Source organism: Myotis brandtii, unplaced genomic scaffold (genome assembly GCF_000412655.1).
Source record: "Myotis brandtii unplaced genomic scaffold, ASM41265v1 scaffold975, whole genome shotgun sequence".
NCBI classification, from domain to species: domain Eukaryota; kingdom Metazoa; phylum Chordata; class Mammalia; order Chiroptera; family Vespertilionidae; genus Myotis; species Myotis brandtii.
In genome coordinates this window covers 874,999-891,965 of record NW_005372049.1, presented here as the reverse complement: position 1 = coordinate 891,965, position 16,967 = coordinate 874,999, and the positions used below count along the sequence as shown (strand labels likewise).

The window sequence follows — 16,967 nt, the reverse complement described above, 5'->3', positions numbered from 1 at the left end:
CTCGCAGGACCGCGGCCCGAGAGCCCCAGGGATCCTCGACCTGGTCTTGGTCAGATCAGACCGACACTGCCCCCTCCTCGGTGTTGGGAAAGGGGAGGTTAGCGGACAGTGTACCTTTGTTTACGGGAATCCTGAACGCTGACCTGGAGCAAAGGCTAAACTACTTTGGGGGAAAACGAAATTCCATTCCCTCAGAAATTTTGCATTGATGTTTGCCATCTTATGCTTAAGATTTGTCCTTCACGCCTTTGATTTTTAAGAAAATAAAGTAGATCGATGCTTTCCCTCAGCTTTTCCTGCTTCCTAGGCGGTGGGAACCTGACGAGGCACTTCAGTTGACACGGAATCCGTGTGGGAGGGGCCGTAGGAGCCCAGTAGGACTTACGAGCAACCGTAGTCTTTCCCCCGGTAGTTAGACCGACAGCGACAGGGACGGAGGCTGCCACTGAGATAAGTGAACGCTGTGGTGGCTCTTTTCTGAAATGAAGCGGGGGTCTGCTCACTGCTTTCCTCTTGGAGGGCGCGGGGCACCTGTCCCGGTGCAGCTGCTCGATGTTTTCGCAGCATCTGCGGTCGGAGGAGCTCCCTGGGTGGTGCTTAACAGATCGCAGTGTCGGGCAGCGGGTCCCAGCTCAGCCACAGAGTGATTCCGGGAGGCACTGCTGCCCTGTCCTGGTTGGCACCTGGGGAGTCAGTCCTACCGGCCTGCGGAGGCCCATCTTAGAACACCTCCCTGTACCTGGGGAGGTGCAGAGCAGAATCTGAAAGCGTTCTGTTCTCAGTGGCCAAGCATTTCTGTGATTCTCCAGGGATTAAATCAATCACTTTACCTGCAAGTAGGAAAGAATCTCAGGGAAGTGTCAGGAAGCAGCATTAATCCAGAGGCTCCCACTGCTGATGGGTCAAGTGCACCAGCCTAGGTAGGCTGTCAGGCCATCTTCCGTTTCTTCAGGCTGGCCTCAGTTTACCTTTCCAAGAAGTCTTTATGGAAAAGTTGGGGGCGGGGGGGCGGAGCTTAAAAAGGAAAAAAATAAGAAAAAGAAAGAACAAAAACAAAATTTGTGTTTCTTTCTAGGCCAGTTCTCTATTTCCCTGGAAGGTCTCTACTTCCTTATAACATAAAGCCACACTGACACTCCTGATACATTACATTATTCCTTTCCGTCTCCTGTGATCACACTGGCGAACTAAACATTCATCTTTAAATTGGAAGCTTTATGAATTATGTTGGGGGTTTTCTGGTGTTGGTACCCATTAAAATCATTACATTTTCTCCTTAACGTCCATTTGTCCCTAATGTCTCTCACTGGACTTTGTTCCTCTCACTACACTCAGAGTTGATTCTCTTTTTCTGCTCAGAAGTGTTGGGGTGTGGTTATTATTTATAAAGTTTGTAGCTATCTTGGTTTGAAAGGACCTTGAAAGTGCCCCCTAGACAAACCAGTTCCCAGTAATTGGCTTCTAAGTGTGTACTTGGTTTGCGTTTGTTTCATTGGGGATTCTGGGGCACCCAGTGTAAAGTGACCACTACGTTGTGTAACTACTAACCGTGTATCTGTAATGTACTGATGGCCAGGTATTAAAACAGGGACTGCTGCATGTGCCTGTGTACCATTTACTTTTTTCTTCTTCTTCTTTTTTTTTTTTTTTTTTTTTTTTTTTTTTTTATCATGGCATTTGAAAAGCTTACTGTCTGTTTGGGAAAGGAAAAAAAAAGACCTCCTGCTGGGACTGCTTTAGCTGGAGAAGAGCTACGAAGGACATAAGCTTGTGATTTTCCGCTTCAGACTCTTAAGCCAGTGACTTGGCATCAAGTAGGAAAGCCGAGGCCCTGTTACTGCAGTTGGTAATTTTCAGCATCGGCCTTTTCCCAGCAGAGAGTATCGAGAGGAGAAGACAGCTGTGTGCTCTCTTGTCTTTTCTGCTAGACTAGTCAGGTAGGCATACACAGAGCCTACCCATGGAACCTGTAGGGGTACAGGGACCCCAGAATAAAACCTCTAGAAGCTTGTGCCCATTGACTCCAGGGAAGGAGTGTGCAATAGCCTGGAAAATTGGGAACTGGTTCTCAGCATAAATGTCTCAAAAAATGTCTCCAGCTGGCTGGCGAGTGATTGAGAATCAGTCCTTTCTCAAGTTTGGCATAAGATTATCTTATTTATAGGAACACAAACACCTCCCTGCCTCCATTTCTACTCTCAGATATTGGTTTATCCAGATAGAAAGCTTAGTGGTAAAGACTTATTAGCTGGAATTGAAGAAATCCCATTAAAAATGCATTCGGTGGGATTTGGCCCAATTATAATTTGCTATATTGGGTGTGGTGAATTTTCTAAAATACATAAGGATGTAGCTGGCTGAAGTCCTTAGTGCTCCCAGAATCAGTCTTAACAACTTAAGGGTTTATGCTGATTTTATATATCATAGAGACTAAAACATTTGTAATAACTCCCAGCTGTTTATGAGTGGTCTGCCCTGTCAGAAATTGTATTTTCAGGTCCTAGTATTACCTGCTCTTCTTTCTTGCCAGACCTCCGACCCCTCTCTCTCCCTCTCCTGTCTCTGTGTTGCTACAGTTTAGAAGACCAAAGTGGACAGTGGACTTTTGCTCACTATGATGACCTCCACTGTATGTATTTCATTGCATGATGACATATCTTGTAGCTGATGGCGGGTTGATGAGTTAATGGGGTGTTAGGCTTAGTGACTGAATCTAGGAGACACTGCTAGGGGGTGGGGAGTGTAGGAGCGAGTAATAGAGGAGTTGGAGGGAATCAGAAAAATTAGCAGCAGATGATTTGGACAGAAACGGGAAAGACTTTGATGATGGCCAAAAACTGAGGTTATCCTAGGACAGTGATGGCGAACCTTTTGAGCTCGGTGTGTCAGCATTTTGAAAAACCCTAACTTAACTCTGGTGCCGTGTCACATATAGAAATTTTTTGATATTTGCAACCATAGTAAAACAAAGATTTATATTTTTGATATTTATTTTATATATTTAAATGCCATTTAACAAAAAAAATCAACCAAAAAATGAGGTCATAGGTTCGCCATCACTGTCCTAGGAGAACCTAGACTTGAGGGCGTAGGAACTTTTCAGATCAAATAAGGAAATTTTAAGACTACCAAGCTGGGTTCTGCATCTGATCTCTTGACCCTGATTGCCCAACTTAACGTTTGGCTATGTTATTCTGATTGCTTCTCCTAAAATAGTTTCCCAGCATTCAGAGTAACTGAACTTTGTGTGTGGCTGTTCTAGTTTAGGTGTTCTTGTATCCCTGGCTTTACTGATGCCACAAATTACCTTGTGCCCTCTGATTGTAGGCTCCTTGACTTGTTCCACTTTGTATTTGGCACAGTACCTGAGAATGCCTGAGGGTGCAGCACTAAATGCATTGGTTAAGTATTCAGTGAAAGGAGAAAGCTCCTCCAGCACCAGAAAGCGCGTAAATCCTTAGCTAGTGATAAAAGGTTAATGAGTCGCATGCTTGCTGGCTGGAAAGCTGCCCCGTTCATCCATTCATTCCTTTTGAACTGTGGGCTCTGACCAGAATCAGGGATCTGTATCCATTCGAGGTAGTACTGGATCCCTAAACCTGAGAATAATTTTTTGGCCGTCTCTGAAGTACTGCCAGCAGTATACTAAGCTAAGTGTATTCTCCTTTCGAGACTTACTTCTGCAAGATGCCCAAAGCTATTTATATATGTTTCCCAATATAAAGTCCTTCTCAGTAAAGCTGTTGGTAAGGTAGTGCTTCCCTGTGAGGAAACGTGTTTTGTGGTCAGCCCACTGAAGAGGATTTCCCAACGTTGTTGCTTCTCACGTGGGTTGCCTCTCTCCTGAGCTGTCCAGGGGCCTCCCGTTTCCTGTTCTCCGTGGGCTCAGCTGTTGCCTAAGTGGCCTCTGTCTTGTCAGTCTGCACATTTGAAGAAAGAGGAACTTTCTTTGTGTTGACACCATGTACAGTGAATTTTTGTTTGTCTCTTAAACTAAATTTGCTTGTTGCTTTCCGTTGTGCTTGTGAGTTGAGCACAGCATGACTTTTGAAACCTGAGGATTGCCCTCACTTGCCTACATAAACCAACTGTAATCCCTGAGAAGAAAGTGTGATTACTTTTGGATTTTAAAAGAAGAACTCGTACAAGAAAGAGACAGTCTCCCCTGGGAGCAGAGTCACGCTTACTTGCTGCCCTTACACAAGTTTTGGTTCCCTAAGCTTAAGTTTCCACTCCTGTAAAGCAACTCATTCCATGAGTAGGCGTTACCTGGTCCTCTTTGCATTGCCCTGGAGTTACGGGGACACAGGTAGCCAGGGCAAGAAAATGCTAATATTATGGCTACTACTATAGCTATGAGACATAAACTCCTTTGTTTCTGGGAGAGGGAAAAACCTGGTCATTTACAGGATAGTGGAACTCTTTGGGCACCTTCCAATACTATTTTCATCACCCTGAGGCCTGGTTAAAGACTGCTATCTGAAATCCAACTCTGGAGGGCCTGAAGGTTTGGAGAGTTCCTAGAAAACGGAGTTCTAGGTTTCCCTGGTTTTCCTGAAGAATCTGTGCCTGTCTGGTTTCTGAAAGGCTCGTTTGAGTGGGGCTTTGCTTACGACCTGTGGTGGCTGGCCAGGCTCTTGCTGAGCCGGTGTTTTGGGATTTGTGTGGCAAAGGGCAAGGCTGCCTCCTTGTGCTCAGCTTCCTGCTTTCAGGTAAGTGATTGGTTACCTTAAAGGGAAATGGTGGTGAAGTGTGTTATCTTAGTGTTGAACCCAAGCTCTAATCCTATGATAGAATTAGGAGGCCTCACAGAGAAATTAACCACTGGGCAGCTAGCCCAGGAGCTCCCTCTGCATGCAGGGTATTTGCATTATCCGAGCATTTGTAGGTAAAACCCAGCTGAGTCCAGCTGGCACTTAATTCCTTTCTAAGCCTGGGAGGTCTTGTAGTTACAACCAGGTGTTGACTTCATATTTTGCTCCACAGTCTCAAAGCCAGACCTTTCTTGGGCGAATGGCTTTGGCTTGATGGGCTATTTCTTCTCACTGAATGGGGTCCATACAAGTGGGGGAGTTGAGGGTAGACACTGTTTTTCTGTGGTGACAGTTTGGTACGAAAACCCACAGATGCTTTGAAGGCAAACAACCAAGTGCTCTATTTTCAGCCTTACCTGTGAGATTAGTGGGGTTCTGAGTAAAGGCTACTATTAAAGAGGAAGAAGGAATAGATTTCTTTTTAGCATTAAGTGGCCTTTAGAATTGGCGACAGAATGAGTTTATTAGCTAGCATCGTTCTCAGTGCCGACTTGTGGAAATGGAACCAGAAGAGGAGCAATTTGTCAGTGCCCTTCTTGTCTGTGTTTGCTTTTAGTGTCTGCCCCCTGGGGCTGAGACCCCCAGCCTGTCCCCAAGCTGAAGCTGCAGGGTCCTGAGGTACCAGCTAGATGTCTTCTCACAAAGCACCGGTGGTGGCACAGGGCAATGGGGCTCCTGCCAGTAACAGGGAGACTGACACGGTGGAGCTGGCGGAACTGGGACCCCTGCTGGAAGAGAAGGGCAAACGCGGGATCGCTGACCCAGCCAAAGTAAGTTGTCTTTCCTGGAGTGATTTCCTCCAGCGGACTTTCTCCTGGAACCTCTGCTGTCTCAACTCCCTCCCCAGAAGAGGAACCAGGGCACCCTGGGAATGTCTCACTTCGTCCTCATCATGCTGGGTCAAAGGATCTTTTTATTTGTCTGTTTTCCCCACTGTACGCTTTTATGAGTTCGCTCATCTTTATAACCCCAGTGCTTAGCACAAGGCCTACAATCCCATAAGTCATCAGTAAATGGCTGAGCAAACGAAGGGTCAGTTAGGTGAGGTTTGGCTTCATATAACAAACAAACATCCCTGTGGCTCTGGCAAGACAGAAGTCTGTCCAGTAAAGGGTTCTAGAAGGAACTGGCCAAGGCTGTGTGGAGGCTGCGCCACTGCCAGGCACCTGTCTTGCTCCTTCATTTAAAAAAATTATTTTTAATTTATTGGAGTGACACTGGCTAATAAAATTATATAGGTTTTAGGGGTGCAATTCTATAATTCATCATCTGTATATTGTATCACGTGTCCTCCTTCCATCACCATTTATTCCCCCCTTTACCCTCTCTGACCTCCCCCGCTGCTTTCCCTCAGATAATCACCATGACTCATGGATACAGAGAACAGGCTGACAGCTGTCAGGGGAGGGGGTTGTGGGGCTGGGTGGAAAAGGTGAAGGGATTAAGCACAAAGAAAACCCTCCTTCATTCTTGAGGTCACCCATCAGGCCCACACTGGCCACCACCAAGGAGGAGGGGAGAAGGACCCGCCCTTTCTAGAAGTGTCTCAGGACACTGCCCTTGACGCCACCTGTGGGAAGTCATTGTGGAGTCATGTTCAGCTGCAGTGGAGCTTGGGCAACGCAGCTTCTCATTGGGCCTGAGTAAAATGACAGTAACGACACCAAGGACTTGGCCCACTCTGAATAAAACCAAGGACTCTGTCACGAGGACAAGAGGGGGTGTGCTGTTGGGTAGGCAGGCTGGAATCTGTCACAGCCCGAGAGGGGCCGTCTGCTTACCAGGGACCATCAGCAGGAGGGAGAGAGGATGTCGGGGAAGGAGCTGAGTGCCAGGCTCCGCCGTGGTTTGGAGTCGCGGGACAGTCTCCATGAGGGCGCTCCTCCCCCGGGTGCACACAGTGTCAGTGCTGCTTGCTTCTGTGGAATCAGTCCCGGGCCCTGGTCCTCCTGAGGATACAACGTTTTGTCATGATGGCATCCCCAAAGTCAGCAAACAGGGAACTGTGAGCAGATCTCAGTCCTCCGGGATCTGAGACTCAGTCCTGCTCGTTGCTTTGAGAACCTCGTGATCTGGGAGATGGAAGTATTTGGGAAATTGGGGGAACTTGAGAAGCACTGTTCTAGAGATTGGGCGGGGGGGGCCTTCAGACTTACAGACGTGGGGACTAGTGTGCTCATGCTGTGTCCCTCCCTCCGGTGCCAGTTCCCATCAGCCTGTCTCCTGTGTGAACTGAGCTTTCACGCCAGCATTTACACAGTATCAGTCAATCTTGAACTAGAGTGTCGTGAGCTTACTAACTGTCATGCTTTTAGAGAAGAGGCCACAGGCCCTGTGCACACAGCATTGAGTTTGGGTTTCCCTAGAGCTGTCTGACCTGCAGTAGCACGGTTTATGAGATGACTGCTAGGATGGGTTTGTGTTTATTTTTTCTCCCAGGCTGAAGAAGAGCAAGCATGCCCAGTGCCCCAGGAGGAGGAGGAGGAGGTGAGGGTCCTGACACTCCCCCTGCAAGCACACCATGCCATGGAGAAGATGGAGGAGTTCGTGTATAAGGTGCTGAGCTTATGGAGGGGAGGGGCGGTGGGCTTACTGGGGGTGTCCCAGCGGGTGGGCCTGCAGTGGGCTAAAGTCCTTTTATTCCTGTGTGTATTTGTTTTTGCTTAAGGTGCAGTAAATATCAGGCTAGCAGATTTTTACTGCCTAATGTGTTAAAGCATTATTCAAAATATGTTCTGAGCAGGAGTGGCGACGGGGCGGGGGGGAGGGGCAATCGGGAAAAAGGAGACACATGTAATACTTTAAACAATAAAAATAAATAAATAAATAAATATTTAAATATATGTACTAAACAGGAGCTCTCAATTATTTTTGCTGTGGATCCCTTTGGCAGTCATCAAAATATTAAAATGTGATTGGGCTCCTTTATTAAAACATTAAATATGTATTAATGATAAGCTTTAAAATATTATATTAAAATTTGTGGTTTTTTTAATTTTATTGATTTTTTAAGAGAGAGAGAGAGAGAGAGAGATTTGTTGTTCCACTTATCTATACATTTATTTGTTGATTCTTGTATGTGCCCTGACTGGGGATCAAACCCACAGCCTTTTATGTATTGGGTCGCTCTAACCAACTAAGCTACCCGGCCAGGACAAAATTTTTAAGTTCTAAGTAGTGATGAATAAAAATATGTTGGTATCTGCAAAACTAAGGTATGAAAATATCTGTGATTTCTGTTGGTGACAGTGTCACAGTTCTAATCCTACTGTGGTTTGCTGCTCACACTTAAATTGAGGGAAATGTTGAATTTTAGTTAGAGGTGAGTGAAAACGAGAAGTTTTTCCATCTCGTCCCTGGCTTCTGCTCACTGTCCACGTGTCCGAGGCTGAGAACCCCTGCTCTAAAAGACACTGTCCCGGCCCCGTGGGGATTTCGTTTCCTGGGAAGGGCAGAGCAGGGGCGGCCAGAATCTCCAGGAGGAGCGGGTCAAGGAGGCTGAAATGATGGTTTTAAAAGCCACAGGCACATTCATGTTCCCACTGTTCCAGGTCTGGGAGGGACGCTGGAGGGTCATCCCGTACGACGTGCTCCCTGACTGGCTGAAAGACAACGATTACCTGCTCCACGGCCACAGGCCGCCCATGCCCTCCTTCCGGGCCTGCTTCCGGAGCATCTTCCGCATCCACACGGAGACCGGCAATATCTGGACCCATCTGCTTGGTGAGTGATGTGGGTGGGAAAAGGCAGTTTTTGTCTCTTTAAGTGCAAAGGAGTTTTATAGCCTTCGTCTCTGGCAAGGAAGAACAAAGTTGTTCTGGCTGACTGAAAGCTGGCATTGCGCCTCCAAACTGCCAGTGAGCTTGGTCAGCTCTTGGTCATTGGTCTGTAAGGCCAGGGGGGGGGGGGGGGGGGGGGGGGGGACTAGAAATGGGAGAAGGTGATGCAACTCGTTGTTGTGTTGTCTTGTAATCCCTGGAAGAACTACCCAGCACGGAGGCAGTTCCTTCCATTTCATACATTTCCACTATCACAGCAAAATGCCAACATTTTCTTAAATGATCTTTTTGTCTGGGTCTATGTGACTGGTGCCATTTTCTCCAGAATTTTGGACTACAGTTCCCACAGCTAAACCCTATAATGTTAGTCCTGATTTAACACCAACTGTCAGAATGCACACCTTCATTCCTCCTCAGCTCTGTTCCTCTTCCTCCTCTAGGTTTTGTGCTGTTTCTGTTCCTGGGAATCTTGACCATGCTGAGACCAAACATGTACTTCATGGCGCCCCTGCAGGAGAAGGTGGTGTTCGGCATGTTCTTCCTGGGCGCAGTGCTCTGCCTCAGCTTCTCTTGGCTCTTTCACACCGTCTACTGTCACTCAGAGAAAGTCTCTCGGACTTTTTCCAAGTGAGTGAAAGGCCTGACATTGGGACGGGGGTGAGGAGGGAGGGGAATACCAGGCCCTGCTGTCACATCCTGTGACCTGAGGACTGGGACCCCCAGTGGCCCCTGAAGACGCCCTGCTGTGCCCAAGGAAAGGCTTTCTACCTTATAGGTGTAATAGAGTGATGAGGCTCTTTTAAATCCTTCATGAAAAAATGCACGGTAGCCCCAACAGCTGGAACCCAGCTGTGGACTGCATTTCCCACCTGCTCAGCGCTGTCCTGGGTGAGCTGGGTGCGAGTGGGCTACTCTCCAGACCAAGCGCCCGGGCCCAGCAGGGCGTGGCGACGGGTCCTGTGCTGCGTTCTGCTGTGCTCCTGCCCACGGCCAAGCAGCTTATCTTCGCTGCCCACACATCGCTGGAAGCCCCAGATGCCTGTCATCTGCTGCCTTCCATAACCCCCGTTCTGAGCCTGTTGTTGTTGTTGGTGGGGGTGGATTATTTTGTTTTTTTCCCAATAACACCAGTAATGGCAATACATTTTTATCATTTAAAAGCCAATTAAAACAGCAGTACCTCTTACTACTACTTCCAATTTAAGGGTTTGTGTTTAGAACTCAACTTGTCAGAACTGGGGAACAGTCAGAGCCCTCCTGAGCGAAAAGCTGAATTTAAGTGCCCAGTAGGGGGCCTGAGGGGAAGAGAGTTCTGTGATTGGGGACTCTTAGCAACTCTTCCACTGCAAAGACAAGTGTTTAACCTTGTGGATTTCAATCCAGGATATAGACAAGAGATGGGGGATGGTCAGATCTGCGAGCAGATGGAGGGAAAAACAAACAGTTAAAGGAGCCATAGGAAGTCTTCATTTCTCCCACTGATGCATTTTAACTTTGTGGCTCTCTTTCAGACTGGATTACTCAGGGATTGCCATACTGATTATGGGGAGCTTTGTCCCATGGCTCTATTACTCCTTCTACTGCTCCCCACAGTCACGGCTCATCTACCTCTCCATCATCTGTGTCCTGGGCATTTCCGCCATCATTGTGGCACAGTGGGACCGGTTTGCCACTCCTAAGCACCGGCAGACAAGAGCAGGTGGGTATGAAGGTGATGTAAATCTCAGGTCTTTCAACCTTGACCCTAATAGGCTCAACCTTAGGCCCTAAAATTTGCAGTTTGAGGACCCCAGTCAAACCCTGATTTGTGTTTAGAATCCTGAGAGCAGTATTGTTGTTTTTATGTTTTTATTAATTTAGAGAGACTGGAAGGGAGAACGGGAGAGAAAGAAATGTCGATGTGAGAGAGTGTCATTGACCATGTGCACTCCCACCGGGGATCACACCCATAACCTGGGGGATATGCCCTGACCGAACTGGCAGCCTTTTGGTGCATGGGACAATGCTCAACTACTGAGCCACGGCGGCCAGGCGACAGTATGGGCTTCTGAAGCTCCGTTATCCCCCAGGTTTCATATTATTTCATAGAATGCTAATAAGCCACATAATGACCAAGTTTGTCAATTAGCTGCAAGTATAGAAATGACTGCTCTTATAAAAACGTACAGCCCTGGCCAGTGTGGCTCAGTTGACTGAGCCTCATCCCGTGCACCCAAAGGTCACCAATTCGATTCCCAGTCGCATGTACCCAGGTGTCGTTCGGTTTGGTCCCAAGTCGGGGTGCATACGGGAGGCCACCGGTTGATGTCAACTACTGGAATAGCTAAAGCATGAGCATCTTTGGGTTGTGCCACCTATACTCCTATTTTAAGCTTTATTACTTACATGTTACTTACAGCAACACCAGTGACCTCTTTAGATTTCTTATTATCTGGTATGTTGTAACTTTCAGTTAAAAGAATTCAATGTTCATTAAGCATCATCAAGCATCAGCACATGCTGGGTGTGGTGCTTTAACAAGGTATATCTAAGAGTGGAGAGGTGGTCCCTGGCCCCCCCCCCCCCCCCCCAACCCCTGTTGTGTTGAGACAGGTGCCCGTTCTTCCCTTCCTCTTACCTCCCTTGTCTGTCCCAGCAGCTACACCAGCTTCTAACTTGAATGTCTCCACCTGCTCGGGTCAGAGCCTGGGTACTTCATAGTGTACGATCTTCCTGGGGAACTGTCTACCCCTCCCCACCTCAGAGGCACCTGAAGCTTTGCATCTGAGTTCGATGGCACCAGAACTGCGAGCAGGTGAAGAATGGCTCGTTTAACTCTTGTTCCTGCTCCTCACCTGCTCGCAGATCTGATGCCACCAGAGGGTTTGGTCACTTTTGCCTGACGAATAGTGAAGAATGTGAGAGGTTTGTTCTTGGTGCTGTTTAGAGGGTAATATCTATATAAGCACTTCCACAGTCTTCTTCCCATTCCGGATGTTGAAGAAATATCTGCTAACTATTCTCCATTTTGTGGCCAAACTTCCTGAAAAGTAGCTGATTTTCACAGACATTTGAATTCCAGAGAGAAGCAGCAGTGTGCACCGTGTGGCGGCTGTCCCCTTCCTGACAGTCTGGTCTGCTCTGTGCAGGGGTGTTCCTGGGCCTGGGCTTGAGCGGCGTTGTGCCTACCATGCACTTTACGATCTCCGAGGGCTTTGTCAAGGCCACCACCGTGGGCCAGATGGGCTGGTTCTTCCTCATGGCTGTGATGTACATCACCGGGGCTGGCCTCTATGCAGCTCGAATTCCTGAGCGCTTCTTTCCTGGAAAGTTTGACATATGGGTAAGAAACGGCTCTACCAGCAGTGCCTGTGGTCAGGGACTGGCCCCAGGTGAAAGGTCTGAGTAAAAGGCAGTACAGACATGGGGTCATGTAGTGTTTGGGGTACATATATGTACAGGGGAAGTGGGCAGAGGGAGGGAGTGATCAATATGAACATTTTGGTGTATTTCTGACACTTTTATTTATTTTTTAACCTATTTTTATTGATTTCAGAGAGGAAGGGAGACGGAGAGCAATATAGAAAGTCATGATGAGAGAATCACTGATTGGCTGCCTCCTGCCTGCCCCACACTGGGGATCAAGCCCACAACTGGGAATCAAACCGTGACCTCCTGGTCCATAGGTGGAGGCTCAACCACTGAGCCATGCTGGCTGAGCTCTGACGCGACTTTTTAAATTCTCTAGCCCTGGCCGGTGTGGCTCAGTGCCTTGAGCGTCCGTCCTGTGCACCAAAGGTTGGTTCAGTTCCCAGTCAGGCACATGCCCTGGTTGTGGATACAATCTGCCAGTCAGGGTCCATGCCAGAGGCAATTGATCGATGTTCTCTCCCCCTCCCTTCCTCTCTCTAAAATCAATAAAAACATTAAAAAATTTATAGCAAATATATAATTTTCATGACATAAAACTTTGAGAGAAGTCAGATGAGGTAAGAGCTCCCTTCTCGTGTCTGATCCCTCCTTGCCGTTCCTCTAAGGGTCACCTCTTGTTCCTACAGTTCCAGTCGCATCAGATTTTTCATGTCCTGGTGGTGGCAGCAGCCTTCGTCCACTTCTATGGGGTCTCCAACCTTCAGGAATTCCGCTACGGCTTGGAAGGCGGCTGTACCGATGACTCTCTTCTCTGAGTCTCCCACTCGAGGCTGGAGGGGAACTTCCCAAGTGCTTTCAAAAATAACTTCCTTGCTGAAGTGAAAGGAAGCGTCTGAGTTGTCTGTTTCTAGAAGAAACCTCTTAGAGAATTCAGTGCCAGCCCGGCTTCAGCCCACCTTCCCGCCTCAGGGCGGGGGATAAGCTTTCCATGTCCCTCGCCGAGGAGGGGTGACCACTGGCCACGCCCCTCCTCAGCAAGGCAGCTCTGTCCCCTTGGCACAGAGCGTTCTGAAGCTCATGTTGAGATTTTATCCCTCCTCCAACCATTTTGGGAAAAAATGATGGACTGGGACTCTTCAGAAATTCTATTTCTGGAAGAAAATGTCCCTCCCTTACCCCCGTCCTTACTTTGTAACCTGGCTTGGAACAGGCCATCCATTTTGTAGCACACTTTTCAGAAACGATCGTAGCCGGTCCGTCTCGGGCCTGGGTCTGACGGCAGCAGGAAGAAGGCACCAACTTTGAGGCGGCAGCTAATCATGGAAGTGTGTCCAGGCTTCAGATAACTTGAGTTTTATTTTTTTTCTTGGCAGAGTAATGTAAAATTAAAATGGGGAGAGATATTTAATATTTAATACTAAGCTTTAAAAAGAAATTTGCTATCATTGCTGTGTATCCTGATGCAAAGGCTATGATGATAATAAAAGGAAGTGCAGAAGACAATTAGCATTCAAATATTTAACATGTGTGGTCTCAACTATTTGCACATAATTCCAAAGTATTAAAACCAGAAAAGTAATCTCGGATTCTGCAGAAGCACAAATTTGAATCAGGATTGACAGGCTGGCGTGTGCGAGCCATTGAATAAGCCCAATTGATTTCCAAGCATCAGCTCCTATGTATAGCCTTACTTTTCTCTACTTACTGCACAGACTTTTACTAGAGAAATTATTCTGAAGTAGTATTTAATGATTAAATGGTTCTCAAAGGTATTGGGGTATATCCCTGTGACTGTCAAAGGTCGACCGTACATTACTCTAGGGTTCAGTTCTCTTAAGGTTGTCTCATCAGAGGTCATTCTCTGCCTTCGGAATCGTACTCGACCTGAGAGGAGTTGTGTTTGTGTGTGGCCTGCAGCAGTCATTTCCGAGCGAAGGTCAGCAGGTAGAAGGCAGTTTTCTCGGGTTACAAAGATGCATTTGCTCAATTTATACAATTGGGAGGATAAGTTACCTTTTAAAAAATAATCCAACGAGGCTGACAAACAGGAAACGTTCTCAATCTCGTGGTAATCAGGGAAATGTAAATTAAAACCAAAGTGATAGCCATTTCACTACCACCAGATTGGCGCACATTAAAAACCCTAATATTGCGTTTGTGTGGATGTGAGCAGACCAGGAACTATGTTGGTAGGACCGGTTTTGTCGAGGGGTAGAGGATATGGGTATGTGTTGCAACATGCAAACGCTGCGTGAAACCCACCTTACAATATGAGATGTATCTAAAATTCATCCTAAATTAATTCATTTCAAAAATGTTGGTTCTGGCACTGGCCAGGTAGCTTTGTTGGTTAGAGCATCGTCCTGATATGCCAAGGTTGCAGGTTTGGTCCCCAGTCAGGGCATATCCCACAGTTTGAAAACCACTGCTCTTGAGAGGTATCAGAGAGATTCATTACAGCTTCGGCTGGTGTGGCTCAGTGGGCATCATCTAGTGCACCGAAAGTTTGCCGCTTCGATTCCCAGTCGGCACATGCCTGGGTTGCGGGCTCCATCCCTGGTGGGGACCGTGCCGGAAGCAGCCCATTGAAGTTCAGCTTCACATCTCACATCAATCTTTCTCTTCCCCCACCCTCTTTCTAAAAATCAATAAAAATATTTTTTAAAGAAGATATATTGCTGCGGATGTATTAGCAATGCACTAAAATGAAGCCAAATATCCAAAACTGTTTACTGGAATAATAAATTTTGGCTTATTCATATAATGAAAGACTATATGAAAATTAATTAGTGACAAGCGACAACACAGGAGGGAGGGAGGGAAGCAACTTACAGAACATGTCTGATTGCATTTCAGTAAAGTTCAGAATTTTGCAAAACTAATGATAGTTTAGGGTCACAAATATTGCAAGAATTTTAAAAGGATTTTAATTCAGAGAAAAATGGTTACCTCAGAACAGGAGGGAGGGAGGAGGACAGGACATTTCATTACAGTCGCTTATATTCTTTTTAACTAGGTGGTAAGTACCTGGATGTTCCTTAAACCATGATTATTTTTCTTGTATATATGTATTAAGTATATCTATTTAATAAAAACTTTTCAGTTTTTAAAAAGACTTGAGCTGATAGCAGAAGCCACATGGTTCATAAACATGCTTTGGCCTGCAGTGGGAAGTCAGTGCTAACTGTGTACTAGGTGGGGGGTGTGCTCACCAGGTCACCATTGTCCCTGCCTAGCTCTAGAGCAGCGGTTCTCAACCTGTGGGTCGCGACCCCTTTCGGGGTCGAACGGCCCTTTCACAGGGGTCGCCTAAGACCATCGGAAAACACATAATTACATACTGTTTTTGTGATTGATCACTATGCTTTCATTATGTTCAATTTGTAACAATGAAAATACATCCTGCATATCAGATATTTACATGACGATTCATAACAGTAGCAACATTACAGTTATGAAGCAGCAACGAAAATAATTTTATGGTTGGGGGTCACCACAACATGAGGAACTGTATTAAAGGGTCGCGGCATTAGGAAGGTTGAGAACCACTGCTCTAGAGGCATCTGAGTTTGCAACCACTTGGTCTATCTGATCCAACCCAACCATTTCCTACATGAGGAAGTACAGAGCTCCCTAGTCATTGGTGAGATAGAGTGCTAGGCACTGTGGGAGAATGAGGAAATGAGCTGTGATGAAAGAAAGGCCAAGAATAAAAGCTAAGAATATCACTCCAGCCTTTTCCTATCAGTAAAAAGACTAATATCTCTATCCATAGAGCATTCGTTTTCAGTTTTAAGTCGTGGCAAAGGGGTAACATCCAAAGAAATTGTTGGATGCGCTGTTAGTCCACTTGGGGAAACATTTGCCAAAATTAAACATGCAAGGATTTTATTAGGAGACCAGAGAAGGCTGGGAGAGCCTTTAGACTTCCCTGCAAGTCTGGCTCCCTCGAAGGACTGAGGGGAGAAGGTTGGAAGTGCCTGGACTACCTTGCATTCCAAGAAAGGTGCAGCAAAACCCCTCAGAACAAGTCCTTGATCCAAAGTGTGCTGACAGAGAGGCCCATCTTCCCCAGAAAAGGTCCGCTTTCGTGTTTCTGTCCTCAGTGGGCTAGGAACTAACGCTGAGGACGCATGACCTGGCCTGGATGCAGATTCAGGGGTGAATTTCAGAGCAGCAGCTGGGGCCCTGCTTTGATTCTATTCAGTGAGTAACTAAGATCTTTTATTAAGTTCCTTCTCACATTGGAAAAATGTTTTATTTAGCATTCACACTCAGAAAACAAGGGTTATTTTTACTTTTAAGATTGTACATATTTTTAACGCACTGAAAAGTTCAGAAAGCACAAAAAGTCACGGAGGGGGGAAATCTCCATCCCGTCCCATCTCCCAAGCAACCAGTTCCTCCCTCCAAAGAAACTAAAATGACCACTTTATTTAGTATCTTTCCAAGTGCACTTTATGCATATACAAGTAGATAGGAATATATTCTCCCAACCGATTTACACAAATAGTAGCAAACTATACGCAGCGTTCACAACCTCAAGGTATTGCACGGAGATGAGCACTTGACTGACCCAGTCCTACACACACATCGCTGTCCGTGTGCAAGAGCACTGACGAAGGATAAATCCGTTAAAGCACGTCTGCACGCATAATTTTGGTGACGTTTTCCAAAATGTGTCGTCAGGGGCTTCCGGCCCCTCTCCCACCTGGCGTGGCGGTTCCAACAGCACCTGCACCCCCCTGCTCTCCGACCCTCCAGGTCAGAGATGACTTCAGAGCAGAGGGGATGTGAGAGGTGGAAACGCCGTGTAAAACCCGGTGGCGACCCACTCGGCTGCGGTTTATCTCTAAGGAGTCCCGGGCCCGCTGCAGACCCACCAGGTCGGACAGGTGCACCCAGTCACTCAGGAGCAAACCCCAGACGGTCGGACCGCTCAGCCCGGGGGGCAGGGCGAGGAGGACCGAGGCTTCCGACGCGCAGTGACCTCGGGTGGCGGCGGGCAATGGCCTGGGCGAAC

General features: G+C 47.0%; 1 protein-coding gene across 4 annotated transcripts; it reads left to right on the top strand.

Annotated features, from left to right (window-relative positions):
* Positions 1–1,013: 1,013 nt before the first annotated feature.
* ADIPOR1 (adiponectin receptor 1) lies at positions 1,014–14,607 on the top strand. 4 transcript variants are annotated; one of them, XM_014533410.1, is made up of 9 exons: positions 1,014–1,937; positions 2,577–2,629; positions 5,371–5,584; positions 7,254–7,370; positions 8,366–8,537; positions 9,034–9,220; positions 10,105–10,292; positions 11,722–11,915; positions 12,631–14,607. In XM_014533410.1, the coding sequence occupies exons 3-9, from the start codon at positions 5,444–5,446 to the stop codon at positions 12,757–12,759; spliced, it is 1,128 nt and encodes a 375-aa protein (XP_014388896.1). In that variant the 5' UTR covers positions 1,014–1,937; positions 2,577–2,629; positions 5,371–5,443; the 3' UTR covers positions 12,760–14,607. The 4 variants fall into 4 exon arrangements, with proteins under 4 accessions (XP_014388896.1, XP_005886427.1, XP_014388895.1 ...); XM_005886365.2 differs by having other exon boundaries at positions 2,531–2,629; XM_014533409.1 differs by having other exon boundaries at positions 1,014–2,629.
* The last annotated feature ends 2,360 nt before the right edge of the window (positions 14,608–16,967 follow it).

Coding starts and splice junctions, on each gene's coding strand:
- ADIPOR1 (XM_014533410.1), top strand. CDS start 5,444: ATGTCTTCTCACAAAGCACCGGTGGTGGCACAGGGCAATGGGGCTCCT. Junction 10,293..11,721: donor GCACCGGCAGACAAGAGCAG/GTGGGTATGAAG, acceptor TGCTCTGTGCAG/GGGTGTTCCTGGGCCTGGGC. Junction 11,916..12,630: donor CTGGAAAGTTTGACATATGG/GTAAGAAACGGC, acceptor TTGTTCCTACAG/TTCCAGTCGCATCAGATTTT.